This window comes from Palaemon carinicauda, chromosome 7, assembly GCF_036898095.1.
Source record: "Palaemon carinicauda isolate YSFRI2023 chromosome 7, ASM3689809v2, whole genome shotgun sequence".
NCBI lineage: Eukaryota > Metazoa > Arthropoda > Malacostraca > Decapoda > Palaemonidae > Palaemon > Palaemon carinicauda.
In genome coordinates this window covers 22,043,780-22,070,966 of record NC_090731.1, presented here as the reverse complement: position 1 = coordinate 22,070,966, position 27,187 = coordinate 22,043,780, and the positions used below count along the sequence as shown (strand labels likewise).

At 43.7% G+C, this 27,187-nt stretch overlaps 1 protein-coding gene across 1 annotated transcript in view; it reads left to right on the top strand.

The window, feature by feature from the left end:
* Positions 1-1,956: 1,956 nt before the first annotated feature.
* Positions 1,957-27,187, top strand: part of LOC137643895 (cysteine-rich with EGF-like domain protein 2) — a 68,658-nt gene continuing 43,427 nt past the window's right edge. Inside the window, exons 1-4 of the mRNA XM_068376639.1 lie at positions 1,957-2,151; positions 2,906-3,052; positions 3,326-3,523; positions 17,454-17,615. Of these exons, the coding sequence (XP_068232740.1) occupies positions 1,957-2,151; positions 2,906-3,052; positions 3,326-3,523; positions 17,454-17,615 (702 nt within the window). The remainder of the gene's footprint in view (positions 2,152-2,905; positions 3,053-3,325; positions 3,524-17,453; positions 17,616-27,187) is intronic.

The window sequence follows — 27,187 nt, the reverse complement described above, 5'->3', positions numbered from 1 at the left end:
GGACAGTAAGCTGGAGACCAGTAATCAACCTCTCAGTGTTGAACAAATTTGTTCTCCAATGACCATTCAGAGTGGAGACATGAACACCATAAGAAATGTCACGTGGAAGGACGAATATATATTACGCTCACTCTAGATCTAAGAGACGCATACTATGTTTCTAAATACTGGTATATCAGCCATTAAGGAAGTTTCTATGTTTCTCCCTCAGTGGTAAGGTCTTCCTGTTCAAAGTACTATGCTTTGGTTTGGCAACGACCTCTTAGATGTTTTCTGAAGTGTTCATTTTCGTCCCAGTGTGGGCACTTGCCATTGGCATCCGGCTAACAAGAAATCTCGGTGGCTGGCTGATTTTGTTTCCCTCCAAGAGGCAACTCCCACAATGCCTTGACAGACTTCTCTCATTTTGCTAGGATTTGGGATCAAAGTGAATCTGGAGAGTACTAGCGTCATGTCTAAACAAATGATAGGGTACCTAGGGATGAGAGTGGACACGACCATAAGAAAAGTTTTTCCATCCGATAATCGAGTAACTAGACTCGAAAGAGTGGCATGCTCTTTTTTAAATCTCCAACAGTTTCTGGCTTGCCAGTGGCAGCAACTTCTAGGCTATGTGTCATCTTTGGAGAAACTGGTTCCCCATGGCCTCTTGGAGGGCAATAATATTGACCAACCAACGAGATATCTCATTAGCCAGATGCCGTTGGCAAGTTCCCACACTGGGACGAAAGTGGACACTTCAGTGAACTTTTAAAGGGACCATAGCCAAACAAAAGTATAGCTCATTTGTGGTTAAAGACACTGGTCTCGAAACAAAGACCTTCATTGCCTAGTTTCTCTGCATCAGGAAGTCACATCCAATCTGGATTAGTGGCTGATTGACAAAAATCTGTTAAGAGAGTCATATTAGTAGTCCCTGACTCCAGAACTACTACTGTACTCTTTATAGATGCATCAAAGGAAGGATGGGGCATACATCTAAGAGAACATGTAATAGCAGGCCTCTGGTCAAAGGAAGAGAGAAATCTCCATATCATTGTCCCATAGATGAAGACAGCAATGTTTGCACTACAGTCTCTCCAACAGAGTTTGACACTGTACCAACCATTTGGTAGCGTTAATGAGCAACAACACTACTGTTGTAGTGGCGCACATCAATAAACAAGGAGGTATTGCGTCGCAGCACCTGTGTGACTTAGTAATAGAGGCTTATGAATGAGCACAGAACAAGATAGTACGGCACACCTGTCTGCTAGGTTCATTCTTGGAAAAAGGAATGTGGTAGCTGACAAACTATGTCATCATGGACAAATTGTCAGGTCAGAGTAGTCCCTTTATCCTCAAGTGGTAAGGAACCTCCTGACTTGGGGGAACTGCAGTTCTCTTGCAATTTGCCTGTTTGTGATGAAGCCATACTCTCAGTATACTGCTCACTGATGCCGTATTGGGCAGTAGTGTTGGAAGACATCTTCCAATGTTCCTGGGAAGGCTTGGTCGTTTAATGCTTTTCCGCCGTTTTGCGTGATCAGAAGGGTAATTGACAAAATATGTAATACTCTAAACCTCAAAATGACTTGAGTAACCCCCAAATGCCTGCATGCAGAATGGTACCGGACCTGCTGATACTGTTATCTGGGGAAAGAAGACAACTACCCAATCGACAGGGTCTTCTCTTGCCAATAACACTTTCAGAGAGTTATTAAAATAAACCCAATTTTCAACATTTAATTAATTGTTTTATTACCTTGTACTAAAAATTTGTGGAAGAGCCATTTTTTTCATATGTTGTACTGTATTATAATAAAAATGTTCAAATTACTTTGAATGCATAACAATTCGGGTATTAAAAGAAAGTATTTCATCTTGGATATTTATTTTTCATTATTTATTTAGAATACGCTTTGTAATCAAGTCATTGAAATATGATGTATATTATTTTTTTTTTTTTTTTACAGAATGTATCTCTTAAAGAGAGGAGGAGTATGCATCACTGTAGCCCTAAGTCTCAATTTCTTTGTGATACAAGTGATTGCAGAAGCAGCAGGTGATGCAGCTAAAACAGACAAAGGAAAAAGTAATAAAGAGACACAAAAGGCAGCTAAACTTCCTCCCTGTGCTGCTTGCAAAGCTCTTACAGATTCATTTAAAAAGGTAAATGCTTTAAAGTGTTGTGGTATGTAATTTGATGTATGTTGTTAAGCAGAGTGATTGTATCATCAGTGCCACAGTTGTGTCCATATTGATAAACAAAGTTTTATTTTCTCTTGCATGACTCTTAGTAAATTTAGAACTCCCTTTGCTTAGTCTGTGGTTTTGCATTCTTACCTCTGCTCAATGACATAATCATGCCAGTTTTATTTTCTTACTTGATTTTACTTATGTCTTTAAATTGACAGTGATTTCAATATCTTTAAATTGATACAGACTTTTGAATATTTTATTGTATTCTGCCATGATAAATACAGCAATGGTTTTATTGTTCTTTTTGTTAAGTGTTGTTTAACCTGCAAGGTCACTGCTATGTTTTAAATGCTCTAGCTGCCATATTTTTACCCCCATGCTGTATATGTACTTACGATTATAAGAATTGCCTTTTTCATTACTCCTTCCACATTAATATTGAATAGCCATGTAGGCACAATAAATCTTTGTCTTAGACACATTTTCTTACGAGACTGATCTTTTCTTATCAGTTCTGCTGTCACATGTCATATGCCATAATCTTACTGAAACACCTTACTGGGGTATACCTGGCATGTTGAGTCACTTAATATTTTTTGTAAAGCAATTATCTTGCGCCAGGTGAGGATGATTGTAGATTGGAATTTAGTGTACAGCATAACATCCTTTATCATATATACTGCACAGTATCTAGTTTCTTAGATATTTTTTTAATATTTCACAGGGTATAGAGTCTACCGCTAGGGGTAAGTTTGAGGGTGGTGATTCAGCATGGGAGGAAGAAAAAATGAAGTCTTATAAGACGTCTGAAATTCGGCTAATAGAGATTCAAGAAAAGCTCTGTAAAGATGTTGAGCGTGGTCAGAAACAGGTGAGTTGGATGTAAAGTTTTCAATACAGGTTTTGTTTTTGTGGTCATTGCTGTTGAGTTACAGCTTTTAATTTCATCAACCAAAGCTTATATAAAACAGTATTTGGATTATAAGTATATCACTGCAAACAACAAAATTTATAGCCACATTTTACCCAAGTTTTGTTAGCAAAAATTTTAAATAAATAATAACAACACTCCAATATAGCTTCCATCAATCAAGTTGTCTATAATTTTGGTATTTTTATGCTGATGATTGAAGTTTTGTTGCAGTGTGAGAGTAGTGCGGAGGAGCATGAGGGCCTTGTAGAAGATTGGTGGTTTCGAGAGCAAGAAAATGAACCAGACCTTCATGTGTGGCTATGCATTGAAAAGTTGAGAGTTTGTTGTCCTCCTAATCACTATGGTCCCCAATGTCTTCCTTGTAAAGGAGGCATCGAGAGTCCTTGTGGAGGTAACGGTAAATGTAAGGTAAGAATTATTCCTGATGCATACAAGATATTCGGTTGTGACGTTTAAGGAGTCTTCATACCTTGAAGCCTATTATAGATCCTAGAATTTTCTCAGTATTGGCTTGATATTTTATCCAGCCTCTTTCCGTTCTTATTTCGGGACTGGGTCACTTGGCCAAATTCTGTAATTCAAATCTAATCAAAGCTAAATGTGGCGTAGCATACAATCTTACCTGGTCCATGGGTGTGGAGATTCATAGCAATTCCATCAATGGTTTTTGAAAGTTAAATAATAATAAAGAAAAATGTTCTCCATCTCCTGGTGTAGTAGCTGTCCCAATAAAGTCATAAATTTTATTTATTTGTGGTTTTTGTATTTAAGCAGTTTTTAAAAGGTAACCACATAACATGCAAAATTTTACGTTGTAACGTAATAAGTACGTAGAGTATGTACTGTATATATACTGTACAGCACATGGAAACAGAATGCCAGTGAAAAACATAGCTCATTCAACTTGACTATGAATCAAAATTATCTTCAGAAAATGTACCTAGCAATACATAGTGAATAGAAATCCTCTACATGACACTGAAGCTGGTTTTGTATGCTAATGCTATTGTATTTTTGCCTAATTAGTGTAATTGTGACTTCTGTGCTTTACAGAATGTTTGAGAACATACAGCAACCTACCCCTGACTAGCTGTCTATACTCAGGACTCGATAAATACTGTATGAATGAGAAAAAAATCCATGTACCCAAGACCTCTCTGTACAGTATTGATGTGTATACAGTATTGCATTCTATGTTTTCCAGTTATAGCTGATTAATAAGATTCTAAAAGAGAAAATATCCTGTAGGTTTTGTATTATGGATAATGTTCACGTGGCTTAAGAGCATGAATATGAGGAAAGTATAGACATGATTCATGATAAAATATTGCATTATGATGGACTGAGTTAGACTTGTCGTGACTTCATACATCATATTCATGGCTACACAATTATCATCATAAAAATGTTTTCCTCAATTTACACTTATAAAATTTTAAAGTAGTTTTTAGGTATACAACAGTACTTTCAACCATTTGCTGAAGTACTAACTTGAAGCCCAAAGTTTTTATGATTGCCAAATTTCCCTAATATCCTTTTTATTAATGATGATTAAAAGTTGTGTAAATAAATATCAAGATCAGAGAAAATTCACAGATAAGTCATTGGATGTAATGTAAAGTTCAATTTTCAATATTAAACTTACCCGATAATCATGTAGCTGTCAACTCCGTTGCCCGACAGAATTCTACGGGAGGGATACGCCAGCTATCACTATACTAGAAGGGGGTGTACTCACCAGCGCCACCTGTGGCCAGGTACTGCAGTACTTCTTGTTGACACCACTTCAATTTTTCCTCTGTCGTGCTTCCGGCAAGACGTTCTGGGATACGCTTATAATTTTGGAGTATTGTTCACGGCTTTTGGTGAAGTATTTCTCTAAGATTTCGGCTGTCGCTATACTGGAAACTTCTCTATTAGCTTAGATAGCTTTTATTTAGTTCTGTTTAATGGTTAACGATCTTTTTGCTTGATTTGGAATCCCCCTTGACTTACTCTTTGATTCAAGATGTCTGACCTTTCACAAGCCCCACCCCATAGACGATGTAGGTCTTGTAATAGGCGTATTCCGAAGGCCTCGGTAGATCCTCACACCGCTTGTTCTGACTGTAGGGAAAGACCCTGTCAGTTGGAAGATCGATGTGAGGAATGCGCTGGACTTTCGGAACTTGAATTTGTTCGATTCCTGAAATATTCAACCAAGTTAGAGAGAGAGAGAGTTAGGAGGAGTTCTTCTCGCTCTTCACTTTTTTCCTCACCTCATGATCCTCAACCTTTTCCTCCCCCTGTAGTGGCTACCCCCGAACCTACTATTTGTACTCAACCTGATATGTCCGATGTTTTGCGTGCCATTCAGGCTTTAGGTGACAAAGTGGAATCGGTGGTTAGTGACCATAAGTCTCTTATGGCAGAAGTCAAAGAGCTTAAGGTCAAAAGTGCAGTGGGAGGTGATAGTGCCAGTGCTGTGACAAGTGCTAGTGTCAGTGCGGTGCCAAGTGCTAGTGTCAGTGTCAGTGTGGTGCGTGAGGGTACTTCTGTGCGTGCCAGTCGTCCTCCCAGTCCGGGACCTCTTGCAAGCTCCCAAGCCCAGGGGAGAAGCAATGTCGAAGGGCAAAAGGGTTCGGCAGGCCTTGATCGGCGCACAGAAGTATCCTCGGTGGTTGCGGGCGTGTCTTACAGAGACCGTCACTCCCACCCGCAGACGATTGAGCCCGTCTTTTACTCGTCTGCTGAAGAAATGTCAGGGAGAAAACGCTGGACTCAGGTCTCAAGACCTCTCAAACGCAAAGTCCAGACCTCAAGAGCTCTACAACCTGGTTGCAGTCATTGGATTAGCTCTGACTCTCCGCAGTCATCAGGTGACTGCACACCTCCTAAGAGGGGTAAGGTGATGCCGCAACAGACCTCATCTTCTGTTAAGGCTTTGCCTCAGCAGACCTTAGCGTCTGTCGACCCCAAGATGACTTTGCTGCAGTCCATGCAGTCACAGCTTGCGGTTTTAATGCGTGAGTGTCAGGCTGAGAAGGTTACACCTCCTCCTGCGATCGCTCCGCCTAACCGCAGTCCAGTCTGCCAGGCGTACGAAGTTGAGGTTCCTCAGGATACCTTACCGCGTACTGAGTTGCCAGTTACCAGCGGTGTGCAGCAACCTCCGCCTTCCTTAAGGCAACCTCAGCAATGGGAGCAGGAGTCTTATACCTTACTTCCTCCGCTTCCGCTTGCGGTTCCACCAGCGAGGCAACAATCTCTTGAGGTACGACAACCTCTTCCATCCATGAGGCAGCCACCTCAGCACTCGCTGCAGCGACCTCAACCCTCCTCAAGGCGAGAGCCTCAACTCCTTAGGCTAGCACCTCAGGCACCTCAACTCGCGAGACAAGAACTGCGTTCTGCGCAGCCGCTACCTCAACTCTCGCAGCTCACACCTCAGGAACCTCAACTCGTTCCTCAGGAACCTCAACTCGTTCCTCAGGAACCTACTACTGCGCATCCGCTACCCTTACAGCAAGCGCAACTCTTGAGACAAGAAACTCATGCCAGGAGTCAGCCACCTCAACCCATGCGCCTACCTTCCTCTACTCTTCTTGACCAGTCTTTGCAGCCTGAACCTCAGGTTTTAACTCAGCAACAGAGACTTGAGGATGAAACCACAAGCGTTTATGCACCCGCTTGTTCTGATTCTGCTGTTCAGCATACCACTGTTACTTTACCTCTCACTTCGCTACACTCTGGTGATGAGGTTTCTGAGGAGGAAGCTGCGCACCTGGATCCCTCATCAGACGTGGAAGAACCCAAGTTCTGGAGAGGGAGGTCTCAACCTTCCGGACTCACCAGTGGTAGCTTATACACCCCCCCTGGAACCCCCCCAAGCGGCGGCGCGAGCCCTAAACCACGCCCCCTTGGGCGGAGTTACCAGAGACGAGCGGGTTGACTCGGTAATGGAAGTCACATTTCTGAAGTTGACTTCGGCACAGAACGTTCTCCTCTTTTTCCCTCCCGCTGATTTTCATTATCCTGCACTCAGCAACCAGAGTAATATCTCAGCCCACGGCTTAATTATGTCTAGGCAAATTCTTACCTCCGCGGAGGTGCATCGGCTTAGCGAAGACTCCAGCGGAGAGGAGAACGTAATCAGTAACGAAAAACGCACACAATCGACTGCAGATAGTGATATGCCTTCTAATTCTGATATCGTAAATATGTTACTACAACAGAATCAAACTCTTATGCAAATCATCCAGAAAAGGTAAGGTTTTAAATTCTGTTTACAACGAAAACGTCATATGGAAAGCAGCTGATTTAGACTAATGACGTCACAAATGCAAATGGCGGCCCCCATACGTAAGCTTGTTATGATTTGAATGCTTAGAGCAGGCACTTCCGAACATAGCGTAAGTAGCTTAAGCAAAGCATGTGCATGATTACTACACGATTATCGGTATAAACAAACTAAATACTCCAATTTTTATATATTACAAAATTATAATTAAGCACACAAAACAAATTGCTTGCCTGACACATTAAAAGCACGCGCTTAATAGGCAGTAGGCTAGACCACAGGTAAGTTCGAGCTTACATTTCTCGCTTTAAACCTATCGACACTAGCCTAGGCCCTGGGGGGCTATCTGATAAGGGTTACATATGAGGCAGGTCTAGTTTATTAATAATAACAGATTTAAACTTATCATTCACTTAAATATGGCACTGAATTAACCTAAGAGGGCTATTTGAGTCGTGAACCCCATTGCCTGACTTCAGCCTTCTAGGTCCGCTGCTGTCCATATTTACTATACCTGTTGAACAAAATTTCAATTATTCTATGGTAAATAAATCACTGATATTAAACATTCATCTCGGCAGAAGTGGTTCACCTGCTAAGAAGAATGAGGCTCCCCCTCCTACTAAGCGCTCAAGACGATCACCTGAATTACCTGAAAGTGCAAATTTAGACCTCTTTTCCTTTTATAATAATGGAGACGAAAGTGATTACGAAGATTTCAACCTTCTTACATTCAATAAACCCATTCCTTCATATATTTCCACCAATTTCAAAGCTGAACCATCTTTTCATAGAGAAGGGAAAATTCAATTGAATAATTCACTAGTAGCATTAACTTTCAGTGAAGGCCATAGTGATAACCGGGATAAATTCTTTGTTAGTAGTCAAAATAAGGAGTTCTCAGACTTTTTTAAATTAATTAATACTCCAAAGTTGAATTTCTGGCCTGAAGGTAAGGTATTTGATGACAGTTATAAGAGAAAATTTTTTTTATGACATTGAAAATATTAAAATGAGTATTTCTGCCTTTCAAGGGCATGCAGCACTGGCACACATTGTATACCCCTCCAAAGTAAATGACATTGATTTTTTGTCCAAAATTATTATTGGTCCCCTAAGGAGGAGCATAGACCTCATACAAAATTTGATAAGAAATTTCAGAAGCAGAGCACTTCCTAGATACCTCAAGGAAGAAGTAAGAGATCTTATAATCAAAGCAGACATTAAAGAAGTTTGGAATTTAACTGAAGACCAAAAATCAGCCATTGCTGCCTGCTTTCACAAAGGTCCCCTCCTCAGAGGAGGGGCAGCAAACTTCAGGGGTAGGAAATTCAACTTCGGGGGCAGATTTCAGGGAAGAAGGTTCAGTTTCCTCAAAGGTAACCCTAACTTTAGATTCAAGTCTCAGCCACTTAGAAGAGGTAATAGGCGAGGTGGGTACAGGGGGGGGAGGTCACAAAATGGACAAGCTAATAGTTCAGGAGCCAGAGAAAAGAAAGACCCTAGAAATTGAGCCATGCTCCGCACCAGTTCAAAGAGAAATTTTTTCAGCACCAGTATTCTATGCACCAGTTGATAACGATGTTTACTCTGCACCAGTTAATAATGAGCTTTGCTCAGCACCAGTTAATGAGCTTTGCTCAGCACCAGTTAATGAGCTTTGCTCAGCACCAGTTAATTACGAGCTTTGCTCAGCACCAGTGGTTAATGAGCTTTGCTCAGCACCAGATAATAACGAGCTTTGCTCCGCACCAGACCATCATGACATTGGGCCAAATGCTATAAATCAAGATAGAAGTAAAGAGACCTCGCCTTTGGCCTCAAAACCAATGAATAACTCCTCCCAGAGCCCCCCAGAGAATAGGATAGGTAAGTCATTATTGATGAATATTGATAGTTAGAGAAAGCTTCCTAATGCCTCTTTTGCTTGTAAAATTATCAATGAAGGGGTGAGAATTCCGTTTAATAATAAACTTAAAGCCCAGAGGTCATTAAAAAGAACAGGTAAAGATAGATTTTATTCAATTAACAAGCGTAAAATATTGGAAAGTGAATGTGACAGACTGCTAAAACTAGGTGCCATAGAGCAGATCCCCAGAACTTCCTTTTACTACTCCAACCACATATTTTATAAATTCAAACCAGATGGAACAGTACGACTAATCTTTGACATGAAAGTGCTCAACACCATGATTAAAAAACCTTCTTTTACCATGCTCAAGGCCAATACTATATTTCCCTATCTACATCTAAACTCTTGGGCCTGCAAACTAGATTTAAAAGATGCTTATTGGCACATTCCATTACATGCAAGTAGCCAGAAATTTCTAACCTTCAAACTAGGTAAAAGGAAGTTCAAATGGACTGTGATACCCTTTGGACTAAAGACAGCACCTTATATTTTTTCAAAAATAATGTACACAGTGATCAAGTATATTAGAACCTCATATAACATCTTAATATTCAACTATCTTGATGACATTCTCATATTAGCAAAAGATTATGTAAAATGTAAAAATCACATTCAGCTAGTCATTAAGATCTTGTCAGACTTAGGATGGAATATCTCACTTAAAAAATCTACAATTGAACCGACTCAAAGAATTGAATTTTTAGGAGTGCATTACAATATGATTAAGAAAACTATGAATCCCAGTGGGAAAAACATAGAGAAGTGTGTCGAATTGGCCAAAGCTTTCTCCAACTCTGTTAAATCCGACCTGCATTCCTATCAAATGTTAATCGGAGCTTTAAATTTTAGTGCATCCTATACAAGCTTGGGAAGATTCCATCTTATATATCTCCACAGGTACCACAGTTATTTTAATTCAGGGTACAAAATCATTCCCCACACCTTCAAAAAATACCTAAAGCCATGGGAACAGAGACAAATGTACAGAGAGATTAACATTCCAAAACCACAGATAGATGCAGAACTTTTCACTGACGCTTCCAACCAGGGTTGGGGAGGTGCATTAGTAATAGCGGGTAATATGCTCTCAATAAATGGAACTTGGACAAATGAAGAATCCTCCCTTCACATCAATGTAAGAGAGTTATTAGCTTGCTTCTATTCTTTGGAACACTTCATCACAAGGTTATACAACAAGGTAGTCTTAATACATGTTGATTCAAAGGTTACTAATTGTTGGATAAAGAAACAGGGTAGTATCAGAAACAAGTTAGCCCATGAACTAGTCAGGAAAATACTTAGTACCATGAAGGATCACAACATACAGATAAATTCCAGATGGATCAGGGGAGTAAGTAACACCATCGCAGACTCACTTTCCAGGGACCTGGGTTCCATTCACACAGAAACTTCCCTCAGTGACAGTCTATTCTCCTTAATCTGCTCTGACTTCAATTTCACCCCAGAAATAGATCTGTTCTCAAATGGTTTCAATACTAAGTGCAAAAAGTTCTGTTCATCTCTTCCAAATCAAAAAGCCATCAGCAATAATGCACTTACGATTAGCTGGAAGGGATCAACACCCCTCTATGCCTTTCCACCAGGATTCTTACTACACAAAGTAGCTTTTAAAATCAATAAAGAATGCAATAATAATATGCTTTTCTGCACCATATCGCAGGGGATGGAACCATGGATTCCATTAGTGAAGTCAGTCGCGAAGCAGCACAAACGATATATTGTGAAGATCGAAGACTACCAGATAGTTCTCAAGGATTGTATCTCACCCTCAGCAAAGCTCCAATCAACTTTGATCGCCTTCAAAATTTAAAGGATCAGCTCCCTAACGTCTTTCCTCCTGAGGTTTGCTCCAAAATTGCTGTCAGCTTGAGGGACAGCTCCTTGCACAAGTATGAAAACCTATACAACATTTTTAAAAGTTTCATTCACAAGGAGTATGGAAGAGACAACAAATTTCCCCTGTTAGCAATTATTTTATTTTTCAATCACCTTATAGACAAGGGTCTGTCTTACAACACCCTGAAGAGCTACAGAGCAGCTTTAGGTCCTATCTTGTCAGGCTATTTCCCAGGTTACTGTCTTGCAGAGGACAAATATGTCAAAACAATGATATCGGGAGTTAATAGAAGGAAACCTAGAAATTCTCACCAGTTCCCTGGCTGGGATCTAGACAAAGTAATTTCATTTCTCAACACCACGAAAGATAACTCTACCTTACTACTGACACAGAAAACCTTGTTCCTAGTAGCCTTAGCTTGCCCTTTAAGAGCTAATCAATTTAACAATCTCAGCATTTCCAGGAGCACCTTCACCCCAGAACACATTGTCTTACGGAACCACCCTTCCTTCATGGCCAAAAACCAAAAGAACAACTACACGCCAATAGAGATCAGCTTTAGGAAGCTTCCTAACAGACCAAAAATATGTCCAGTCAGACAATTGAACTTCTATTTGGAATACACCAACAAAGTCTGTATGGAAAGAAACATAGACAGGAAAGACCACATATGGCTAGATGAACACTTCAAGATAATGTCTCTACAAAAAATGAGACAACTTTTTAGGGAGTGCATTTTCAGAGCCGACCCAAATGCAACTAAACAGTCAACGAATTTTCACTCTATAAGGGGGCAAGCTTCATCAAGACTGCTATACAATGGAGTATCGATACAAGAAATCATGTCCAGAATGAATTGGAGAAGCGACTCTGTCTTCAGCTCTTACTATGCTCTCCTCGGCTTACAGGGAGCTTTCGATGCTGTGGTCGCTGGACTTCATCTTCAAGCCCCCTGAAGCATCTGCCTAGCTACCACTGGTGAGTCCGGAAGGTTGAGACCTCCCTCTCCAGAACTGTAAGTTTACTTGTGAACGAAGGTTCTGGAGTGGGAGGTGAGACCTTCCGGACTCAAAGTCTGGGTCACCCTCCAACCCTTCCCCCGTGAGCCGAGGAGACCATGTACAGTACTTAGGAGGGAATATTCTAACAACTTCATAATTCAACAGAGTAGGCTATATACAAGAACACACACATACAATCACTATTATTCCACAGAAAACAAACTAACTGGAATCTTTCAATATTCATATCAACCAAGAGAGCACAAGAAGATTGAATTTACTAGTAAAAAGACCTTTATGTCCAACAATTTGCACCTTCACAGTAATTCCTTCATAACTTGCACTACCAAGGTAAGCTCAACCACTTCTGTGTTATTTTTTGTTCTATTACAACTTCAAAAATGTGACTTCCATTGCCGAGTCAACCCGCTCGTCTCTGGTAACTCCGCCCAAGGGGGCGTGGTTTAGGGCTCGCGCCGCCGCTTGGGGGGGTTCCAGGGGGGGGTGTATAAGCTACCACTGGTGAGTCCGGAAGGTCTCACCTCCCACTCCAGAACCTTCGTTCACAAGTAAACTTACAGTCTTCTCCTCTACCCATTGACTTTCGTAAGGTCCTGGCTCTTTTCAGAGAGGTATACCCGGACCATTTTGTTTCTGCTACCCCCCGCTCTCCTCCATCTGAGTTTTCGCTGGGCATGCAGCCTGTTAAGTCAACTTATACTAAGCTCGTCTTTGCTAGGTCCTCTAAGAGAGCTTTAAGAATATTAGGGGAGTGGTTGCAGTCTAAACAGCAACTAGGGAAGACTTCCTTTATGTTCCCACCTACTAAGCTCACTTCTAAGGCGGGCGTATGGTATGCCACAGGAGAGGAACCAGGCTTGGGAGTCCCTGCCTCTGCCCAGGCTGACTTCTCAAGTTTGGTCGACTCTCCTCGTAGAACAGCAATGAGGCGCTCTAAGGTTTGCTGGACCTTCTCCGATTTAGACCACTTCCTAAAGGGTGTATTTCGTGCCTTTGAGATGTTCAATTTTCTAGACTGGTGCCTGGGGGCCCTTAGCAAGAAGACCTCCCCTGCGGACAAGGACTCTGCAATGCTTTTAATGTCCTGCATGGATAAAGCAATTCGGGATTGATCTGGCGAGCTTGCTTCAATGTTTGTGTCAGGAGTTCTTAAGAAAAGGGAGCAATTTTGCACCTTTCTTTCTTCCAGCATCACACCTTGTCAAAGGTCTCAACTCCTTTTCGCTCCGCTTTCTAAGTTCTTGTTTCCCGAAGAGCTTATCAAGGACTTGTCTGCGGCCCTGATTCAGAAGGACACTCATGATCTTGTGGCCTCTTCAGCTCGTAAGACTAAGGTTGCTCCCTCAGTTCCCAGGACTTACCGCACCCCAGTGGCTGATACTCCTGCTACAAGGTTTATTCCGCCCTTTCGTGGCAGAGCCCCTAGCCGAGGAAGCTCCCGTCCAGACTCTTCCAGGAGCAAGTCTAGGAAAGGTCCCAAGACTTCAAAAGGCAAACACTGACTCTCCTCCTCTCCAGACAGCAGTAGGAGCCAGACTCAAGATCTTCTGGCAAGCTTGGGAAAGGAGAGGTGCAGACGCCCAGTCTGTCAGGTGGCTGAGGGAGGGTTACAGGATACCATTCTGCCGCAAACCCCCTCTGACCACTTCTCCCATCAACCTCTCTCCCAACTACAAGGAAAAGGACAAGAGGCTAGCGTTGCACCAGGAGGTGTCGCTCCTGTTACAGAAGAAGGCAGTGGTTATAGTCCGGGACCATCAATCCCCGGGCTTCTACAACCGTCTCTTTCTGGTGGCCAAGAAGACAGGAGGTTGGAGACCGGTGCTGGACGTCAGCGCGCTCAATGCTTATGTCACCAAGCAGACGTTCACTATGGAGACGACGAAGTCGGTCCTATCAGCGGTCAGGCAGGAGGACTGGATGGTCTCGTTGGATCTGAAAGACGCTTACTTTCACGTTCCTATTCATCCAGACTCCCAACCTTTCCTGAGATTCGTTTTTGGAAAGGTTGTGTACCAATTCCAAGCCCTGTGTTTTGGCCTAAGCACAGCTCCTATGGTGTTTACGCATCTGATGAGGAATGTTGCAAAATTCCTCCACTTATCGGACATCAGAGCCTCCCTTTATTTAGACGACTGGCTGTTGAGAGCCTCCACGAGTCGTCGCTGTCTGGAGAGTCTCTACTGGACTTTGGACTTGATCAAGGAACTGGGTCTGTTAGTCAACTTGGAAAAGTCCCAGCTCATTCCCTCCCAATCCATAGTTTACCTGGGAATGGAGATTCGGAGTCAGGATTTTCGGGCTTTTCCATCGGCCCCAAGGATAAGCCAAGCCCTAGATTGCATCCTGAGCATGCTGAAGAGGAACAGTTGCTCGGTGAGACAGTGGATGAGTCTCACAGGGACCCTGTCATCGTTAGCCCTGTTCGTCGACTTAGGGAGACTCCACCTCCGCCCTCTCCAATTCCATCTAGCAGCTCATTGGGACAAGGATTTGACGCTCGAAGCAGTCTCTATCCCGGTCACCAAAGAGATGAAGACCACTCTCTTGTGGTGGAAGACCAACCTCCTTCTCAAGGAGGGCCTATCGTTAGCGATTCAGACCCCCAATCTTCATCTCTTCTCGGATGCATCAGACTCGGGCTGGGGCGCGACCTTGAACGGACAGGAATGCTCGGGAACGTGGAACAAGGAACAGGAAACACTCCACATCAACTGCAAGGAGCTACTGGCAGTTCATATGGCCCTATTGAACTTCAAGTCCCTCCTGCTAGGCAAGGTGGTGGAGGTGAACTCCGACAACACCACAGCCTTGGCTTACATCTCCAAGCAGGGAGGGACCCATTCGAGGAACCTGTACGAGATAGCAAGGGACCTCCTCATTTGGTCAAGAAGTCTAAACCTCACCCTAGTAACGAGGTTCATTCAGGGCAACATGAACGTCTCAGCAGATCGCCTAAGCAGAAAAGATCAAGTCATCCCCACGGAATGGACCCTTCACAAGAGCGTGTGCAACAGACTTTGGACCTTGTGGGGTCAGCCTACAATAGATCTGTTTGCCACCTCCATGACCAAGAGGCTTCCTTTGTACTGTTCCCCAGTTCCAGACCCAGCAGCAGTTCATGTGGATGCTTTTCTGCTGAATTGGTCCCATCTCGACCTTTACGCATTCCCACCGTTCAAGATCATCAACAGAGTCATTCAGAAGTTCATCTCGCACGAAGGGACACGGCTGACGCTGGTTGCTCCCCTTTGGCCTGCAAGAGAATGGTTCACAGAGGTACTACAATGGCTGGTCGACATCCCCAGGACTCTCCCTCTAAGAGTGGACCTTCTACGTCAACCTCACGTAGACAAGGTGCACCCAAACCTCCACGCTCTTCGGCTGACTGCCTTCAGACTGTCGAAAGATTCGCTAGAGCTAGAGGCTTTTCGAAGGAGGCAGCCAGTGCGATTGCCAGAGCAAGGAGGGTATCCACTCGTAGAGTCTACCAATCCAAGTGGGAAGTCTTCCGAAGCTGGTGTAGAGCCAATGCAGTTTCCTCTACCAATACCTCTGTAACCCAAATAGCTGACTTCCTATTACATCTAAGGAATGAGAGATCCCTTTCGGCTCCTACGATTAAAGGGTACAGAAGTATGTTGGCTTCAGTTCTCCGCCACAGAGGTTTGGACCTTTCTTCCAACAAGGACCTTCAAGACATCCTTAAGTCTTTTGAGACTTCTAAAGAACGTCGTTTACCCACTCCAGGCTGGAATCTAGACGTAGTCTTAAGGTTCCTTATGTCGCCTAGGTTCGAACCTCTCCAGTCAGCTTCCTTCAAGGACCTTACCCTCAAGACTCTTTTCCTCGTCTGCCTTGCAACAGCTAAAAGAGTCAGTGAGGTTCATGCCTTCAGCAAGAACATTGGGTTCACATCCGAATCTGCAACATGTTCTTTACAGCTCGGATTTTTAGCTAAGAATGAACTTCCTTCACGTCCTTGGCCTAGATCGTTTGAAATTCCTAGCCTTTCCAACATGGTAGGTAACGAGCTAGAAAGAGTTCTTTGCCCTGACAGAGCTCTGAAATATTATCTTAATAGGTCAAAACCTATACGAGGACAGTCAGAAGCCTTATGGTGTGCAATCAAGAAACCTTCGATGCCCATGTCCAAAAACGGAGTTTCGTATTATATAAGGCTTCTGATTAGAGAAGCCCATTCTCACATGAAGGATGAAGACCTTGCTTTGCTGAAGGTAAGGACCCACGAAGTGAGAGCCGTAGCCACTTCGATGGCCTTTAATAAGAACCGTTCTCTGCAGAGCATTATGGATGCAACTTATTGGAGGAGCAAGTCAGTGTTTGCATCATTTTATCTTAAAGATGTCTAGTCTCTTTACGAGAACTGCTACACCCTGGGACCATTCGTAGCAGCGAGTGCAGTAGTAGGTGAGGGCTTAGCCACTACATTCCCTTAATCCCATAACCTTTTTTAACCTTTCTCTTGAATGCTTTTATTGTTGTTTTTTGGGTTGTTACGGTAGGCTAAGAAGCCTTCCGCATCCTTTTGATTTGGCGGGTGGTCAATTCATTCTTGAGAAGCGCCTGGGTTAGAGGTTGTGTAGAGGTCCTTTAGTATGGGTTGCAGCCCTGAATACTTTAGCACCTTAGAGTTGATTCAGCCTCCTAAGAGGAACGCTGCGCTCAGTAAGGAAGACGAACTTAATAAAGGCAGAGTAACGGTTCAAGTCGACTTCCTTACCAGGTACTTATTATTTCATTGTTATTCTGAAATAACTGATTATATGAAATACGGGATACTTAGCTATCCTTTAGTCATGTACACTGGTTTTCACCCACCCCCCTGGGTGTGAATCAGCTACATGATTATCGGGTAAGTTTAATATTGAAAAATGTTATTTTCATTAGTAAAATAAATTTTTGAATATACTTACCCGATAATCATGATTTAATTGACCCACCCTTCCTCCCCATAGAGAACCAGTGGACCGAGGAAAAATTGAAGTGGTGTCAACAAGAAGTACTGCAGTACCTGGCCACAGGTGGCGCTGGTGAGTACACCCCCTTCTAGTATAGTGATAGCTGGCGTATCCCTCCCGTAGAATTCTGTCGGGCAACGGAGTTGACAGCTACATGATTATCGGGTAAGTATATTCAAAAATTTATTTTACTAATGAAAATAACATTTTTACAAAAATAATTTTTTATTAATGTTTGTGGATATATAAATGGAAGTTCATCGTTGTTTTATATCTGAATTTCAGGGTGCTGGAACAAGAAAAGGAAGTGGAGAATGTGCGTGTAACCCAGGTTATGGAGGAGAGCTCTGTGACTCCTGCACCTATGGTTATTTTCAGGCTTACAAAGATGACACAAAAATTCTTTGTGAGCAATGTAACAAAGCTTGTAATGGACCATGTAGTGGGGTAAGTAATTGCTGCACTCAGCAATATAGTCCATGTATTTGATAATGCATTTTTAGATTCATAAGCTACATTACATGATTAAAAATACTGTATAGTATTGCATTTCTTCAATTGCTAGTGCTGCAATGGAAAGTGGTTGGGGTTGATTAATAGTTTTTCAATATTAATCTTACCCGTTGATCATGTAGCTGCAGCTCTGCTGCCCGACAGAAAAAACCTACGGGCGGAATACGCCAGCGATCGCTATACAGGTGGGGGTGTACATCAACAGCGCCATCTGTCGAGTAGGTACTCAAGTACTTCTTGTCAACACAGAACCAATTTTCTCTCTGTCGTGCCACCGGCAAGACCTACTTGATACGCTGTTGTTTTCTGGAGTTGATTTTCACGTTATTTGGTGAAGTATTCTCTCTAGTTATTAGCTTTCGCTGTGCAGAAGTTATCCTCAATACTTTCTCACTTTCATTGATTAGATTTTGGATTATTTGTTGACGACTTGGATAGATTTTGGATTTCCCCCCTTTGGCTAATTCAAGATGTCTGACCCTACTCAAGTCCCCAAGTACAGGAAGTGTAGCGCTAGGGACTGTTCTAGGCGTCTTCCGAAGGGCTCTATCGATCCGCACACCGTTTGTTCCAATTGTAGGGGTAAAGCCTGTCAATTGGAAGATCGATGTGAGGAATGCGCTGGGCTTTCGGAATTCGATTTTCAAGAATTCCTTAAGTATGCACGTAGGCTAGAGAAGGATAGGATCAGGAGGAGTTCGTCTCGCTCTATTGATTTTTCCTCTCCCCATGCCCCACAACCTATTCCTTCCCCTGTAGTGGTTACACCCGACCCTCCTACTAGCTCTCATCAACCTTCGATGGCGGATATGATGCGTGCCATTCAGGCTCTTGGTGAGAGAGTTGAGTCATTAGCGAATGACCGCAATCAACTCATGGCTGACGTCAGGGAGTTGAAAGGTAAAAGTGCAGTGGGAAGTGAAGTGAGTGTCAGTGCAGTGAAAAGTGTCAGTGTTACGCATGAGGGTGCGTCTGTTCATGCCTGTCGTCCTCCCAGTCCGGGACCTCTTGCAAGCTCCCAAGCCCAGGGGAGAAGCAATGTCGTACGACCAAAGGGTTCGACAGGCCTTGATCAGCGAACAGACGTTCCCTCCGTGGTTGAGGACGTATCTTGCCGAGATCGTCCCACCCACAAACAGACGAGTGAGCCCATTCATTCCTCGTCTGCGGAAGAGGTTTCTCGACAGAAACGCTGGACCAAGGTCTCACGACCTCTCAAACGCAAGGTCCCTTCCGAGCGAGTCCAACGGCCCAGGTGTAGCCACTGGGTCAGTTCGGACTCGCCGCAGTCCTCCGAAGACTGCACACCTCCCAAGAGAGGTAGAGTGGTTCCGCAGCAGGCAATCACTCCGTCTGTTGCCGCACCAGCCGCGGTAGACCCTAAGTGGTCTTTGCTGCAGTCTATGCAGACTCAGCTAGCTTCCTTCATGCAGGAGTATCGTGCTGAGAAGGTTGACGCTGCACCCGTTAGCCTACAACCTGCCACGGTTGTGCGCCCAGCTGACACTGCGGCTGCCTGCTCCCACACTCCGGCTGTGAGAGCTCCACCACCTATGCGCAGTCGACCCTGCCAGACGCATGTTGACGTTAGCCGACGTGCGGCACCCTCCGTTGACGTGCGTGAGCTACCGCATCAGCAGGAAGGTGGAGTCAAGCTGCCGTGTTTTGACGCGGTGCGTCAGTCTCCGCAACCCACGGTGGTCCCCACCACGCACCACCACTCCGCTTTGGTTGTTGCCAGCTCTCAGACTGACCAACAGCAGCATGACGTTGGATCCAGTGCAGCTACGCATGCACCCGTGCTGCCGGATTCAGCCGTTCAGCTTTTATCTCCTCCTTTGCCGCTTCCTCCTCAGCATTCGGATGAAGGAATCTCCGATGACGACGAAGCTGCGCATTTGGACGACCAACACTCCGACATAGATGAACCCAAGACTACGCCTCCCTCCTTAGACTTTAGGAAAGTCCTTGCCCTGTTTAAGGAATTGTATCCGGACCAGTTTGTGTCTGCAGCTCCACGCTCACCTCCCTCTGAGTTCGCTTTAGGCATGCAGTCAGCAGCTCCTGCCTTTACGAAGCTCGTACTCACTCGCTCGTCCAAGAGAGCTTTTAGGGTACTGGGAGAGTGGTTGCAGGCCAAGAAGCAACTTGGGAAGACATCCTTCATGTTTCCCCTGCCAAGCTTGCTTCCAGATCTAGCGTCTGGTATGCCACGGGAGAGGTTCTCGGCTTGGGAGTTCCTGCCTCTGCCCAGGGCGACTTCTCAAGTCTGGTAGACTCTCCCCGCAGACTGGCTATGAGACGCTCCAAGATTTGCTGGACTTCTTCGGACATGGACCATCTTTTGAAGGGAGTTTTCCGTGCGTTCGAGATCTTTAACTTCCTGGACTGGTGTTTGGGAGCGTTGAGCAGGAAGACCTCCCCTTCGGATAAGGATTCTGCCATGCTCATCATGTCCTGCATGGACAAAGCCATACGGGATGGGTCTGGCGAGCTTGCGGCTTCTTTCGTGTCTGGAGTTCTCAAGAAGCGGGATCACCTTTGCTCCTTTTTGTCGGCGGGAGTCACCCCATGTCAGAAGTCAGAACTGATGTTTGCTCTGCTATCGAAGTGTCTCTTTCCTGAAGAGTTGATCAAGGGGATTGCCGCCTCGTTGATCCAGAAAGACACTCATGACCTGGTGGCGTCATCCGCACGTAAAGTCACAGCTTTACCTTCCGTGCCTAGACCTAGGATGGACACACCAGCGTCTAGGTTCATTCCGCCCTTTCGTGGCAGAACCTCCAGCAGAGGAGGTACTCGTGCCGATAGTCAACGTGGCAACAAGAAGAAGGGTTCCAAGTCCTCAAGAGGCAGAGTCTGACTGCCACCTTCTTCAGACAGCAGTGGGAGCCAGGCTCAAGAACTACTGGCAGGCCTGGGAGAACAGGGGTGCAGACGCACAGTCTGTGAAGTTACTCAGAGAGGGGTACAGGATTCCATTCTTGCGCAAGCCCCCTCTAGCAACAACTCCCATCGACCTCTCTCCCAGGTACAGAGAGGAGGACAAGAGGCTAGCTTTACAGCAAGAGGTGTCTCTCTTGCTACAAAAGGGAGCGGTAGTCATAGTCCGGGACCATCAATCCCCGGGCTTCTACAACCGTCTCTTCTTAGTGGCGAAGAAGACAGGAGGGTGGAGACCGGTGCTAGACGTCAGTGCTCTAAATGTCTTTGTCACCAAGCAGACGTTCACCATGGAGACGACGAAGTCAGTTCTAGCATCGGTCAGGAAGGAAGACTGGATGGTCTCGTTAGACCTAAAGGACGCGTACTTTCACGTCCCCATCCACCCAGATTCCCAACCTTTTCTAAGGTTCGTTTTTGGGAAGGTGGTATACCAGTTCCAAGCCCTGTGCTTTGGCCTAAGCACGGCACCTCTAGTGTTTACCAAACTGATGAGGAATATTGCCAAATTCCTGCATTTAGCAGACATCAGAGCCTCCCTCTATTTGGATGACTGGCTTTTAAGAGCTGCGTCAAGTCGTCGCTGTCTGGAGAATCTAAAATGGACTCTGGATCTGACCAAGGAATTGGGTCTCCTGGTCAATATGGAAAAGTCCCAACTCGTCCCATCCCAAACTATAGTATATCTAGGTATGGAGATTCAGAGTCAAGCTTTTCGGGCTTTTCCGTCGGCCCCCAGAATCAGTCAAGCCCAAGAATGCATCCAGAGCATGCTGAAGAAGAACCGATGTTCAGTCAGACAGTGGATGAGTCTGATATGGACGCTTTCATCTCTGGACCAGTTCATCGCGTTAGGGAGACTCCACCTCCGACCCCTTCAGTATCACCTAGCTGCTCACTGGAGAAAGGACATGACGCTAGAAGCGGTCTCAGTTCCTATCTCCGAGAAGATGAAGTCTGCACTGACTTGGTGGAAGAACAACATTCTTCTCAGGGAAGGTCTGCCACTGGCTGTTCAGACCCCCGACCACCTTCTCTTCTCGGACGCATCGGACACGGGCTGGGGTGCGACACTGGACGGTCGGGAATGCTCGGGCACGTGGAATTCGGATCAAAGAACACTGCACATCAACTGCAAGGAGCTACTGGCAGTTCATCTGGCCTTGAGAAGCTTCAAGTCCCTCCTTCTAGGCGTACATCTCCAAGCAAGGAGGGACTCATTCGATGACGTTGTTCGAGATCGCAAGGGACCTCCTCACCTGGTCAAGAGATCGAAACATATCTCTAGTAACGAGGTTCATTCAAGGCGACATGAATGTCATGGCAGACCGCCTCAGCCGGAAGGGTCAGATCATCCCAACAGAATGGACCCTTCACAAGAATGTTTGCAACAGACTATGGGCCTTGTGGGGTCAGCCCACCATAGATCTGTTCGCTACCTCGATGACCAAGAGGCTCCCAAATTATTGCTCACCGATTCCGGACCCAGCAGCAGTTCACATAGATGCCTTTCTTCTGGATTGGTCCCATCTAGACCTTTATGCGTTCCCCCCGTTCAAGATTGTCAACAAGGTACTGCAGAAGTTCGCCTCTCACGAAGGGACAAGGTTGACGTTGGTTGCTCCCCTCTGGCCCGCGAGAGAATGGTTCACCGAGGTACTGCAATGGCTAGTAGACGTTCCCAGGACTCTTCCTCTAAGAGTGGACCTTCTGCGTCAGCCGCATGTAAAGAAGGTACACCCAAGCCTCCACGCTCTTCGTCTGACTGCCTTCAGACTATCGAAAGACTCTCAAGAGCTAGAGGCTTTTCGAAGGAGGCAGCCAGAGCGATTGCCAGAGCAAGGAGGACATCCACTCTCAAGGTCTACCAGTCAAAATGGGAAGTCTTCCGAAGCTGGTGCAAGGCGAATTCAGTATCCTCAACCAGTACCTCTGTAACTCAGATAGCTGACTTCCTTTTACACCTAAGGAAGGTAAGATCCCTTTCAGCTCCTACGATCAAAGGTTACAGAAGCATGTTGGCAGCAGTCTTCCGCCACAGAGGCTTAGATCTTTCCAACAACAAAGATCTACAGGACCTCCTTAAGTCTTTTGAGACCTCGAAGGAGTGTCGGTTGGCCACACCAGGTTGGAACTTAGACGTGGTTTTAAGGTTCCTGATGTCAGCAAGGTTCGAACCGCTTCAATCAGCCTCTTTTAAAGATCTCACTTTGAAGACTCTTTTCCTCGTCTGCTTAGCAACAGCTAAAAGAGTCAGTGAGATACACGCCTTCAGCAGGAACATAGGATTTACATCTGAAACGGCTACATGTTCCTTACAGCTTGGTTTTTTAGCCAAAAACGAACTCCCTTCTCGTCTTTGGCCCAAATCGTTCGAGATTCCAAGTCTGTCCAGTTTGGTTGGAAACGAACAAGAGAGAGTCCTATGCCCAGTAAGAGCTCTTAAGTACTATTTAAGACGTACGAAGCATTTACGAGGACAATCAGAAGCTTTATGGTGCTCTATTAAGAAACCTTCTTTACCGATGTCGAAGAACGCAGTGTCTTATTACATCAGACTTTTGATTAGAGAAGCTCATTCTCTTCTGAATGAGGAAGACCATGCTTTGCTGAAGGTAAGGACACATGAAGTTAGAGCTGTCGCTACTTCAGTGGCCTTCAAACAAAACAGATCTCTGCAGAGTGTAATGGATGCAACCTATTGGAGAAGCAAGTCAGTGTTCGCATCATTTTACCTTAAAGATGTCCAGTCTCTTTACGAGAACTGCTACACCCTGGGACCATTCGTAGCAGCGAGTGCAGTAGTAGGTGAGGGCTCAACCACTACATTCCCATAATCCCATAACCTTTTTTAATCTTTCTCTTGAAATGTTTTTATTGTTGTTTTTGGGTTGTACGGAAGGCTAAGAAGCCTTTCGCATCCTGATTGATTTGGCGGGTGGTCAAATTCTTTTCTTGAGAAGCGCCTAGATTAGAGGTTGTGATGAGGTCCTTTAGTATGGGTTGCAGCCCTTCATACTTCAGCACCTAGGAGTCGCTCAGCATCCTAAGAGGATCGCGAGGCTCAGTAAGGAAGACGTACTTAAAAAGGCAGAGTAATTGTTCAAGTCGACTTCCTTACCAGGTACTTATTAATTTTATGTTTGTTATTTTGAATAACTGCTAAAATGAAATACGGAATACTTAGCTTCTAATGTTAACATGTATGCTGGTCTCCACCCACCCCCCTGGGTGTGAATCAGCTACATGATCAACGGGTAAGATTAATATTGAAAAATGTTATTTTCATTAGTAAAATAAATTTTTGAATATACTTACCCGTTGATCATGAATTAAAGGACCCACCCTTCCTCCCCAATAGAGACCCAGTGGACCGAGGAGAAAGTTGGTTCTGTGTTGACAAGAAGTACTTGAGTACCTACTCGACAGATGGCGCTGTTGATGTACACCCCCACCTGTATAGCGATCGCTGGCGTATTCCGCCCGTAGGTTTTTTCTGTCGGGCAGCAGAGCTGCAGCTACATGATCAACGGGTAAGTATATTCAAAAATTTATTTTACTAATGAAAATAACATTTTTAAGAGGCAATCTTGTGATTAGAAACTGTACCCATACATAGATTGGAAATTAGCTCAGAATAGTACGGTTTCTTTACCAGACTGAACGATGCCCTTCATTATCTGAAAGGTCAGTGCATAATGAATTAGCTTGCTGTTTTTAAGTATTCCACTCATTTCCTACGGCGTCTATTACCTTAGATGTCAGGATGCTAGATAACTGATAATCAATCAATTAACCACTCATTTCCTAGGCAAAACACTTGGAATCTGTATGCAATGTTAGCACTGCCCTTTTTATCTTTATTGACTTGAGACTTGACTACATAACATTCAACTTGAGAACTTTCAGAGATAAAAACTTGTGTGCAGTGAATTTAAAATTTTGTATATAAGAGAAAAATAGAATGCAAATGTATCAACTGACTGAAAACAATGGAGGGTAGGAGTTCTGGGTTATGAACTGTATTCCTAAGCTAATCATGTTAGATGGTAGAAAGTTTCAACTTATGACCTCACTCTTGGAACTCTTTATCTCATTCTTATCTTGTGAACCAAGTTAAGAACTATTTGTTCCTACACAAATACAAACCTGAGTTGTTTGATAGGGAAACTCATTTATTATGATTATAACGAGGTGTCAGTAGTTACTGACAGGGAGGGGCAGCCACTCTCCACTGCTGCCTTACTGAGTAGCCACTTTGACTGTTGATATTGTCATAATATTGAGCGATGTAGGGAGGAATGTATTGCACAATGAAAATGAGTCTAGATATTTTGCCCATAATATGAATTGTGTAGGGCCCACTTTAAGCTAACCCTACTTTGATTAATTATAAACTGTAACCTGAATTTGATGAAAATCTGTTGTTTGATTCCACGATTGTTCTAAGTAGATTACTTTGATCTGATAGACCGACAAACCAGGTAGTCGTCCTTTTCTGCACAATTACATTCAGCAAATGTATTTGAGTAGACAAAGGTTTTTCTGTAACCTTAATGTATATTTATCTCAGCTTTAAAAAAACTGTAGGAGAGAATCTTTCATAGTACTCCACTGATTGAAAGAATATACTCTTGTAGTTAGTAGGTTGGATAGGGCATTCCTTACCTGCTAAGGTAGCTGACTTCAAAGGTAACTGCCTCTAGAGTTGCTTTCCCTTAGGAGTGTTCAGCCAGGAGTAGAGAGATATTGGATCCTTTGATTTGCTGGACAGGACTACATTGAATCCTTCTTTCTGGTCACGGCTCATTTTTCTTATGCCTACATATACACCAAATATTCTGGCCTATTCTTTCCACATTCTCCTGTCTTCATACACCTGACAAGACTGAGATTACGAAACAATTGTTCTTTTCTCAAGGGATTATTTATTGCACTGTAATTGTTCATTGGTTACTTTCTTCTTGATAAAGGTGGAAGAGACTCTAGCTATGGTAAGCAGTTTTTCTAGGAGAAGAACACTCCAAAATCAAACAATTGTTCTCTAATCTTAGGTAGTGCCATAACCTCTGTAACTTGGCCTTCCACTGTCTTAGGGTAGAGTTCGCTTGCTTGAGGGTACACTTGGGCACACTATTCTATCTAATTTCTCTTCCTCTTGTTTTTTAAAAAATTTAGTTTGTATATGAAAGATTTAATATTGTTACTATTCGTAAATATTTTATTTTAATTGTTTATTACTTCTTTTGTAGTTTATATCCTTGTTTCCTTTCCTCAGTGGGCTTTTTTTTCCTGTTGGAGCCCTTGGGCTTATAGCATCTTCCTTTTCCAAGTAGGGTTGTAGCTCAGCAAGTGATGATAATAATAATCATAATAATAATTGTTGGCTTTTCTGAATTTGCTTCTGCTATTGCTTTCAGTCAAGTTACAAAAGGAGATTCATCCTCAATATTGTAGACCCCTCTAAAATTGTCTCCCTCTCTTCCTTTGGAATAATTAAAAAAAAACTGTATCTTACCTTGAGAAACAGTAGAAGTACTGTATATGTTGGTTGCCCGAGCAGAATGATGTAAATCGTCTTGAGTGGAGACCTAAAACCCGCAACTTTTAACTTTTTTAAAGTTACTCAATTCCTTTACTCTTCAAGTAAATTGAGACAAAACCACTCACATCCCTACATTTTTGGAAATACTAACACACATTTACATTTTTAAATATTTAACTTAGCCGGTGAATATATAATAGCTGCTGCTCCAGCGGCTCGACAGAAAACCCACACAAAAACTCGCGAGCGATCGCTATAAAGGTTGCGGGTGTGCCCACCAGCGCCAACTATCGGCCAGATACCGCATATACATGTAAACAGACCCAATTTTTTCTCTGTCGGCCTTAACGACAAGATGTATTGTTATGAACCGCCTTAATGGTTCAACAGGTTCTTTAAAAAAAAACTAAAAGAATTGGGACTGGAATGAACCGATGGACTACAACAACCAAAGGGGTGGGTAAAACAGAAAATACTCAAGTACCTTAACCTAGTTTATTTTACAAAATTTATACAATAATGACAAGTATATACAATAATTACAAATGAGTACAGGTATTGGGAAGCACAGAGACAAAAGATCGCTACCACAAAATCAGCTAAACTTTAAAATCACCAAATGTAGTTTACTTGAAGTTAACGTACATGATAAACAATTATCAAAATTAATAAACAACAACAAACAGTAAGCAGCAGACATGAAAATTTAATAAATGAAACTTCTCATTATTAAACAAACAATAAATACGAGCCCATGCACTGGCTCTTCCAACATCCACAAACAATCCCTGATCCTCGAGGACGTCCATCGAACACTGCGGGAACTACCACAACAGTGTCGATACAACAGCCACATTGCTGCCACCGAAGAACGACGCTTCCAAACCATCTCGACCTCGAGGACCAGGTTGAGGACAAGTCACCACCAACTAGGAGACACTCCAAAGCTGGGCCCGCCGCTCCTTCTCGACTGCATCCCGAGAAACGGTCCCTCTGGCTTCCCAAACCTGACTAAAGC